We start from the raw sequence: 10,008 nt of genomic DNA, 5'->3' as shown, positions 1-10,008 counted from the left end.
ATTATTATTATCATTATTATTATTATTACTACTATTATCTTAACTTTTTGAAAATAATTTTCTTAACTGTTTTGCTGACACCAGATGACGGGAACACATGCCAGAGCGGTGCCATGGCGTTGGAGATGTTTTGCACTGACAATGCTGACAGTCGCGCTGCTTTGTAGCGCTGACCAAACCACATCTGACAACTCGAACACTATCCCCGACGACAAGGACAAGGCTGACAAGGACGACCTCGAGGACACTTTTGACCCCTCCGACATGGAATACACTTTCGACGACCTAGCCAAGGTTTTCGGACACAATGGGCCAACTTCGGCGAACTACAAACCTCCTTATGCCGAAGAGGAGTAAGACTATTTTTCTTTTGTCTTTCAAAAATTTTGACTACTCTCTCGAAACCTCCCCTACGGTCGATCCAAAACTTGCCCCTCCCTACTTGGCGTGTGACGTCATGTGGAGGCTTCGGACAGACGACCAACCAATGAGGGGGCTTCAGGCTAGCGAGGGGAGGGGTTAGATTTACTCATATTTATGTGACAGACCTCAGTTTTAATACAACTTCATAGGAAGAGCGCAAAGATAGAACTTCTCCTTGAAGACTTTGGATTAGAAAAAAATATATATATATGTATATATATATATATATATTATATATATATATATGTATATGTTATATATATATATGTATATATATATATGTATATATATATGTGTGTATATATATATATGTGTATATATATATATGTGTGTGTGAATGTATATATGTGTATGTATACATATATGTATATATATATATATATATATACATATATATATATATATATATATATCTTTTTACTTCCACAAATTACTTTTAATTCCATGCCATCGCAGTCGAGACTGAAGAATCACTCGATGGAGACATCCGTTGGAAGTTGAAACGTGGACGAGCCGAGGATTCGAACCCAGCTAACCCGTAACAAAGAGTGACACTGTAGCTTTGTTACGGGTTAGCTGGGTTTGATTCCTCGGCTCATCCACGTTTCAATTTCCAACAGATGTCTCCATCGAGCGATTCTTCAGTGTCGACTGCGATGGCATGGAATTAAAAGCGATTTGTGGTAGAAAAAAGATATTAATTGATCACTGGGAACCAGTGTAATTGTGTGTATATATATATATATATATATATATATATGAGAGAGAATGTGGGTGGGGAAGGGCAGGCAAAGATGTGTTAGGAATAGAGTTTATTGCCCTAACGTTGCGACCAACTTGGTCTTCTTCTTCAGAGGACCAAGTTGGTCGCAACGTTAGGGCAATAAACTCTATTTCCAACATATCTTCGTTTGCCCTTCCCCACCCACATTCTCTCTCATTTGTCTGAAATAATCTTAAATATATATATGTTTATATATATATATATGTATATATATGTATATATATATATACAATATATATGTATATATATATATATGTATATATATAAAGAAGCAGAAGACCCGGGTTTTGAAAGGAAAGGGCAAATTTTTAACAACTCTCACGGCTTTTATGACTCAAATTGTCAATATTTCGATACTTTATTCTTTATTCAAGGAAACAATAAATATTTCACATTTTGTGGAATATCGGAATAAATCTTCTGATGCTAGTTGTTTTGAAATATTTCTTGCGTCTTATATCTATGGTTCAAATTTAATCGAAATCGGAAGTATACGAATTTTGATGTGGGGAGGTCTCTGTTCCCCCCTTTACGTCCCTTTAAACCCCCCTTTACGTCTCTTTAAGGCCCCTCTTTATGTCACTTCAAGTCCCCCTTTACGTCCCTTTTTGCCCCCCTTACGTCCCTTTAAGCCCCCCTTTACGTCCCTTTAAGCCCCATTTACGTTCCTTTAAGCCCACCTTGACGTCCCTTTAAGTCCCCTTTACGTCCCTTTAAGCCCCCCTTTACGTCCCTTTAAGCCCCATTTACGTTCCTTTAAGCCCCCTTTACGTCTTTTTAAGCCCCCTTTACGTCTCTTTAAGCCCAGTTAAACCAAGCTTACGACCCGTTTCCGACCACCTTCGACCGAAAATCAAGCGATCGGTCGGCGACACTAAACCTATGCAAGGAATTGAAATGGAAAAAGTTAATGTGGTTGATAAGATGAAAATCTTTCTACTGTGGGCTATTCGGTGTGTGTTGTAATCTGTCTATCTTATTACCGACTACCAGCGACTTCCAAAGACTACCTGCAACTGGTCGGCGATCACTAGGTCGCCGATGGTCGGAAACAGATCGTAAGCTTGGTGTAACTAGGCTTTTACCTATGTTCAAATTTGTTATCAAAATAAGAGTTTATGAATTTTTACGGGGGGGTGGGGGGGTTCTGACCCTCTCCTCCAAATTCCAGTTTTCCTGAGAAAAATAAAAAATGGTGGTGGCTCCTAAGAATTAACAAAAATTAGGGACTCCAGCCCCGTATTATGGAGTGTCGAAACCATGAAATAAATTAAAAACCCTAGAATGGTTTAGGCTTCTGAAATTTCCCTAAAACTAAGGAATATAACCAGCCCATTAGGAGTTAACCCAAAATAACCCACCAACCACCCTCTACTGGAAGGACTAAACATATCATCCCCCACCACCTCTACCCTCCCTCACCCTCCCTTTGCCCCGTCCCGTTTCACCCCTCGTCACCCAACCACAACCCTACTTTTCACGAACTTCATCAACAGTGTCGACGATGAAGTCTCCAGCAGGAAGAAACGCTTCATCTACTTCGTTGCTGGACGCGGACTTACGTTCCCGCCCACGACCGCTATGGCCTTCTCGGCGTCCATAAATTTGCCGCTGGCCAGAGATATCCCCGCCGGATACTCCGCATCTATGACTATATCCATTCCCTTTGGCCGTGAGTATACAAGTGCATTTATGACATGTGAACATAGTAGAGAATATACTATATATATATATATAGATATATATATATATATATATATATATATTATATACACATTGATCAACCACAATTCACTTTAATTCTAAGCCATCAATATCGAGAACCTTGAGGAGGCATGCATGCAGAAATTGAAATGTGGTACAGCCAAGGACTCAAACCTCCGCTAGCACGTGAAAAGTGATAGTGACTTAACCGATTGCCTATAATATACATACAGTATATACATATATATATATATATATATATATATATATATATTATATATATATATATCATACACATACATATATGTATATATATAATATATACTGTATATATATATATATATATGTGTGTGTGTGTGTGTGTGTGTGTGGGTGTGTGTGTGTGTATGTACATTTGTGTGCATGTGTGTATGTGTTGGCATGTATGTGTGTTTGTGTGTGTGTGTGTGTGTGTGTGTGTGTGTGTGTGTGTGCGCATGTGTGTGTGCGCATGTGTGTGTGCGCATGTGTGTGAGCGAATTTGTGTGTATGTGTGTTTGTTGGTGTGTGTGTGTGTGTGTGTGTGTGTGTGTGTGTGTGTGTGTGTGTGTGTGTGTGTGTGTGTGTGTGTGTGTGTGTGTGCGCGAGTGCGTGTAATAATTTTTTAATCCCTATCCGCCACCTCAAATCTATTTTTTCTTACTTCCATTTGAACACATTTATTTTTTCTTTTTGTATATTTTTCTTAGTTCTTCAGCTGCCCCCCAAAACTCAGTAACCATCTTTTTCGAGGGGCTCTTAAACACACTTCTTTGAAATTTCTTTGTAGTTCTCCTACGACCACTTGAAATTAACATTATTTCATATTCCAGCCCATCTCCTTATGAATTATATTTCCTAACTCTCCGGTACTCAAAATATAAATATTTTATGAAACCACTCCCGACATCATTTTGAAATCTAATAATTTTTCGTACTTCTCCCTCAGTTGACCTTGAAGCTTTTGGACTCAAAATCTAAATATTTTTGACACCACTTCCGACATCATTCTGAAATCTAATAATTTTTCGTTCCTCTCCCTCAGTTGACCTTGATGCTTTTGGGACTCAAAATCTAAACATTTTTGACACCACTTCCGACATCATTTTGAAATCTAATAATTTTTCGTTCCTCTCCCTCAGTTGACCTTGATGCTTTTGGGACTCAACATCTAAATATTTTTGACACCACTTCCAACATCATTCTAAAATATAATAATTTTTCGTTCCTCTCCCTCAGTTGACCTTGATGCTTTTGGGACTCAAAATCTAAATATTTTTGACACCACTTCCGACATTATTCTAAAATATAATAATTTTTCGTTCCTCTCCCTCAGTTGACCTTGATGCTTTTGGGACTCAAAATCTAAATATTTTTGACACTACTTCCAACATAGTTCTAAAATATAATAATTTTTCGTTCCTCTCCCTCAGTTGACCTTGATGCTTTTGGGACTCAAAATCTAAATATTTTTGACACCACTTCCGACATCATTCTGAAATCTACTCATTTTTCGTTCCTCTCCCTCAGTTGACCTTGAAGCTTTTGGACTCAAAATCTAAATATTTTTGACACCACTTCCGACATCATTCTGAAATCTAATAATTTTTCGTTCCTCTCCCTCAGTTGACCTTGATGCTTTTGGGACTCAAAATCTAAATATATTTGACACCACTTCTGACATCATTCTAAAATATAATGAATTTTCGTTCCTCTCCCTCAGTTGACCTTGATGCTTTTGGGACTCAAAATCTAAACATTTTTGACACCACTTCCGACATCCTTTTGAAATCTAATAATTTTTCGTGCCTCTCTCTCAGTTGACCTTGATGCTTTTGGGACTCAAAATCTAAATATTTTTGACACCACTTCCGACATCATTCTGAAATCTAATAATTTTTTGTTCCTCTCCCTCAGTTGACCTTGATGCTTTTGGGACTCAGAATCTAAATATTTTTGACACCACTTCCAACATAATTCTAAAATCTAATAATTTTTCGTTCCTCTCCCTCAGTTGACCTTGATGCTTTTGGGACTCAAAATCTAAATATTTTTGACACCACTTCCAACATAATTCTAAAATCTAATAATTTTTCGTTCCTCTCCCTCAGTTTACCTTGATGCTTTTGGGACTCAAAATCTAAATATTTTTGACACCACTTCCAACATAATTCTAAAATCTAATAATTTTTCGTTCCTCTCCCTCAGTTGACCTTGATGCTTTTGGGACTCAAAATCTAAATATTTTTGACACCACTTCCGACATCATTCTGAAATCTAATAATTTTTCGTTCCTCTCCCTCAGTTTACCTTGAAGCTTTTGGACTCAAAATCTAAATATTTTTGACACCACTTCCAACATAATTCTAAAATCTAATAATTTTTCGTTCCTCTCCCTCAGTTTACCTTGATGCTTTTGGGACTCAAAATCTAAATATTTTTGACACCACTTCCGACATTATTCTAAGATATAATAATTTTTCGTTCCTCTCCCTCAGTTGACCTTGATGCTTTTGGGACTCAAAATCTAAATATATTTGACACCACTTCTGACATCATTCTAAAATATAATGAATTTTCGTTCCTCTCCCTCAGTTGACCTTGATGCTTTTGGGACTCAAAATCTAAACATTTTTGACACCACTTCCAACATAATTAAAAAATCTAATCATTTTTCGTTCCTCTCCCTCAGTTGATCTTGATGCTTTTGGGACTCAAAATCTAAATATTTTTGACACCACTTCCAACATAATTCTAAAGTATAATCATTTTCGTTCCTCTCCCTCAGTTGACCTTGATGCTTTTGGGACTCAAAATCTAAATTTTTTGACACCACTTCCGACATCCTTTTGAAATCTAATAATTTTTCGTTCCTCTCCCTCAGTTGACCTTGATGCTTTTGGGACTCAAAATCTAAACATTTTTGACACCTTTTCCGACATCATTCTGAAATCTAATAATTTTTCGTTCCTCTCCCTCAGTTGACCTTGATGCTTTTGGGACTCAAAATCTAAATATTTTTGACACCACTTCCGACATTCTAAAATCTAATAATTTTTCGTTCCTCTCCCTCAGTTGACCTTGATGCTTTTGGGACTCAAAATCTAAATATTTTTGACACCACTTCCGACATCCTTTTGAAATCTAATAATTTTTCGTTCCTCTCCCTCAGTTGACCTTGATGCTTTTGGGACTCAAAATCTAAATATTTTTGACACCACTTCCGACATCCTTTTGAAATCTAATAATTTTTCGTTCCTCTCCCTCAGTTGACCTTGATGCTTTTGGAACTCAAAATCTAAATATTTTTGACACCACTTCCGACATCATTTTGAAATCTAATCATTTTTCGTACCTCTCCCTCAGTTGACCTTGATGCTTTGGGATGGACGGATGAGCTCAACCCTTGGGGACTTTGGCCATTCCTTAGTCTCATCACTCGAAAGAAGAGATCATCTTGGGAGCCCATGCCCGGTGTGAACTACGCAGGAGGTGATAGGTAAGGTGCCTTCAGGCTCACAGAGCCGCAAAGGGAATATCATGAATCTTAAGGTGCTTACGAAGAGAGGCTTAGGCACCTTAACTTACACGCTCTGGGAAAGACGCAGAGTGCGGGGTGATCTAATACAGGTGCTCAAGTGGATCAAAGGCTTTAACAAGGGCGATGCCTGGTGTAAACTACACAGGAATAGATAGGTGAGGCGCCTTCAGGCTCACAGAGCCGCAAAGGGAATATCATGAATCTTAAGGTGCTTACGAAGAGAGGCTTAGGCACCTTAACTTACACGCTCTGGGAAAGACGCAGAGTGCGGGGTGATCTAATACAGGTGCTCAAGTGGATCAAAGGCTTTAACAAGGGTGATGCGAACAAGGTCATCATATTAAAACAACAGGGCAGGACTCGCAGTAATGGTTTACTGGACAAATTTAGATTTAAGTAGGAAATAGGCAAGAATTGGTTTACTAATAGGGTGGTCAACGAATGGAATAGACTTAGTAACCATGTAGTGAAGGCTGAAACTATCAGTTGTTTTAAGAAACGGTTAGACATCTTTATGGATGGGGATGACAGGTGGTGATGAATATGGAGCTGCCTTATGGTCTCTTGCAGTCTCCTTCATTCTTATGTTTTTATGTTCTTATTCCCCGAAGTTCCCGTTTTCTTTCTTCTTCTTTTTCAGTCCAGTCCTCTTCCCTTCTCATCATTCTGATTCCTCTGCAGATTTAATTCTCCTTTTCCTTTCTATTTATGTTTTATCTAATGCTCTTTTTTCTATTCGTAAAGAGAATTATTGTACCAGATACTCGAAGACTATTTGTACAATTCTCCTTTACATTTATATTTCTGTTTTATTTCATATATATATTTTTTCTTTTCGTACAGAGAATTATTGTACCAGATACTCGAAGACTATTTGTACAATCTGGGATTCGAAGGCCACGGGTGTCTCCTCAGAGCCATCTGCGAGATGTTTGAGATGCCTCTCCACAACCACGGATTCGTAGGAGAACTTCTTGAAATCTTCCTAAGGTAGGTTTTCATGTACACACTCGCGTATGTGTGCGTAAACATGTACACACACACACACACACACACACACACACACACACACACACACACACACACACACACACACACACACACACACACACACACACACACACACACACACATATATATATATATGTATATGTGTATATATATATATATATACATACATACATACACACATACACACACACACACACACACACACACACACACACACACACACACACACACACACACACAGTAGCGCAGTGGTAGAATTCCTGGCTGCCTCTCCGGCAGTCCGGGTTCGAGTCCCGACCAGGGCTGAAATAACTTCAGTATCACTGCACTGCGGGTCGCTACTCCAACTCTCGTGGGCGGGAAGCTGTGTGTGTGTGTGTGTGTGTGTGTGTGTGTGTGTGTGTGTGTGTGTGTGTGTGTGTGTGTGTGTGTGTGTGTGTGTGTGTGTGCGCGTGCGTGTGAGGTCAAAGCATTACCCATAGATCGGTCATATATGAGCTCTGAGCTCTCTTCCGGGAGGGGAAATAGCTGTGGATCACGAATGGAACACGTTATGCAAGACCATGGTGAACCACACACACACACAAAGGTACAACACACATGTATATATGATCATTATTCTTATAATTTTTCGCTCAATGCTTTATGTTATTTGATCTCTTCTCCCTCTTCAGTCCCAGTAGATCTCCGTGGTCCAATTTGAGGCTGAAACCCTATTTGGAGGCTGAGAGACATGGAAGGGTTACTGGGGAGTGTTGGAGGTACTACAAAGGATGCAAACAATCCTTCTTTACGATGAACAATGAGAAGAAGTGGAGGTAAGTAAACCACGGGTTAAAAAACAGGAAAGGTTAAATGACTATGTGGATATAGGGCAGCGTTTCTCAACCTTTTTGCCCTTGCGTAACCTTTTAAATAAATTGCATGTCTCAAGGAACCCCTGCGAAAAAAGAAAAAAATCCTTCTCATTTTATTTTCATTGTAATAATAGGTTAGATGGGATGATGTCTATATTACATTATTACAATAACCAAGAACATGTCGTCTGTGTTTAATTATATTACGTATATGAAATTAAATAAAAAATCAAAAGTGCACGAGCTTATCTCACTTGTTCTCGCGGAACCCTTAGGGACCTTTTGCGGAACCTTAGGGTTTTGGGGTACCCTGGTTGAGAAACGCTGATAAAGGAGTATGGAAAAACGAAACGGGTAGAAGCAAAATAGGGTCTAGTGGTCAGTGTCTCTCTCATGATGAAAAAGTCCACGTGGATGGACCGTGCTTATGAGGCTCTGTTAAAGAGCTTATAGAAGGGTAGAAGTAAAATGGGGTCTAGTGGTCAGTGTCTCTCTCATGATGAAAAAGTCCACGTGGATGGACCGTGCTTATGAGGCTCTGTTAAAGAGCTTATAGAAGGGTAGAAGTAAAATGGGGTCTGATGGTCAGGGCCCCTCTCTTGATGAAAAATTCCACGTGGATGGACCGTGCTTATGAGGCACTGTTAAAGAGCTTATAGAAGGGTAGAAGTAAAATGGGGTCTGATGGTCAGGGTCCCTCTCTTGATGAAAAATTCCACGTGGATGGACCGTGCTTATGAGGCTCTGTTAAAGAGCTTATAGAAGGGTAGAAGTAAAATGGGGTCTGGTGGTCAGGGTCCCTCTCTTGATGAAAAAGTCCACGTGGATAGACCTTGCTTATGAGGCACTGTTAAAGAGCTTACAGAAATATTTAGTGACTAAGAATTGCCAGTACTTAACCCTATTCACTCAAGAGATGGACAGCCATATACAAGCTGCCTCAGCTCGTCTGGTAACACTATTAAAGAGCTTATTGAAGGATTCAGTGACTAGGAGTTCCCGTTCTACTCAACAGAGCTAACGCCATTTTGTCCACGACTGATTAATTATCAGTTGTGACCAGAGGGTCATTGCATTGCTCACAGCTAGCGACACTTATGGGTGAGGTACCATCTATATTCTAATCCTTTTTATCTTAATTCTAATTTTTAGGCAAAAGCAGAACAAGAAAACCGAAAAAGCACCGGTACAAGACGAGAAAGTATCAGCCGGTGAAGAAGAACCTTGTCCCGATGAGATCATTGAGAAAAGCGAAGTCGAAACAGAGAAGGAGAGAAGAACAAAGGGATCTGTGAAGAAGGACTTGGCGGCAAGAAATTCAACTGCCTACACCCCTTACGTGGCAGAGGACCCTCTCGAGTAACGAGGGATTTTTTTCTTCTTCTCCTTTTCACATAAAAAAATGACAGACGCTGATATGAGTGGATACTGTATGGTTCTTATGTGATGTTGAGATCCTGTAGGCATAATTGATACTGAGTATCAAGACCTGCAGGGCTTTGCACTGTGCAATAGACCTCAAGAGCCCGATAGAAGTCTGGCTCACTATTTTCATGGAAGGGTTGGTTGTTCTGGGCTTTTTATTTCACCAACGTTTCTTTCCTTTCGTATAATCTCGCGCTGTTCCACTGAGGGAATTCTAAGCAGATTAACGCAAGTACATGCTGTTG

General features: G+C 39.4%; 1 protein-coding gene across 1 annotated transcript in view; it reads left to right on the top strand.

Moving 5' to 3' along the window:
• LOC143035689 (uncharacterized) overlaps nucleotides 1-9,701 on the top strand; it is a 10,927-nt gene extending 1,226 nt beyond the window's left edge. Inside the window, exons 2-6 of the mRNA XM_076202554.1 lie at nucleotides 2,704-2,879; nucleotides 6,296-6,428; nucleotides 7,314-7,460; nucleotides 8,156-8,299; nucleotides 9,491-9,701. Coding sequence (XP_076058669.1) covers nucleotides 2,789-2,879; nucleotides 6,296-6,428; nucleotides 7,314-7,460; nucleotides 8,156-8,299; nucleotides 9,491-9,701 — 726 coding nt within the window. The 5' untranslated portion in view covers nucleotides 2,704-2,788. The remainder of the gene's footprint in view (nucleotides 1-2,703; nucleotides 2,880-6,295; nucleotides 6,429-7,313; nucleotides 7,461-8,155; nucleotides 8,300-9,490) is intronic.
• Nucleotides 9,702-10,008: the final 307 nt, after the last annotated feature.

Source organism: Oratosquilla oratoria, chromosome 19, assembly GCF_046742065.1.
Source record: "Oratosquilla oratoria isolate Oo_2021 chromosome 19, ASM4674206v1, whole genome shotgun sequence".
Taxonomy (NCBI): domain Eukaryota; kingdom Metazoa; phylum Arthropoda; class Malacostraca; order Stomatopoda; family Squillidae; genus Oratosquilla; species Oratosquilla oratoria.
The sequence above is the reverse complement of the archived record's forward strand: the minus strand, read 5'-3'. Positions and strand labels throughout refer to the sequence as shown.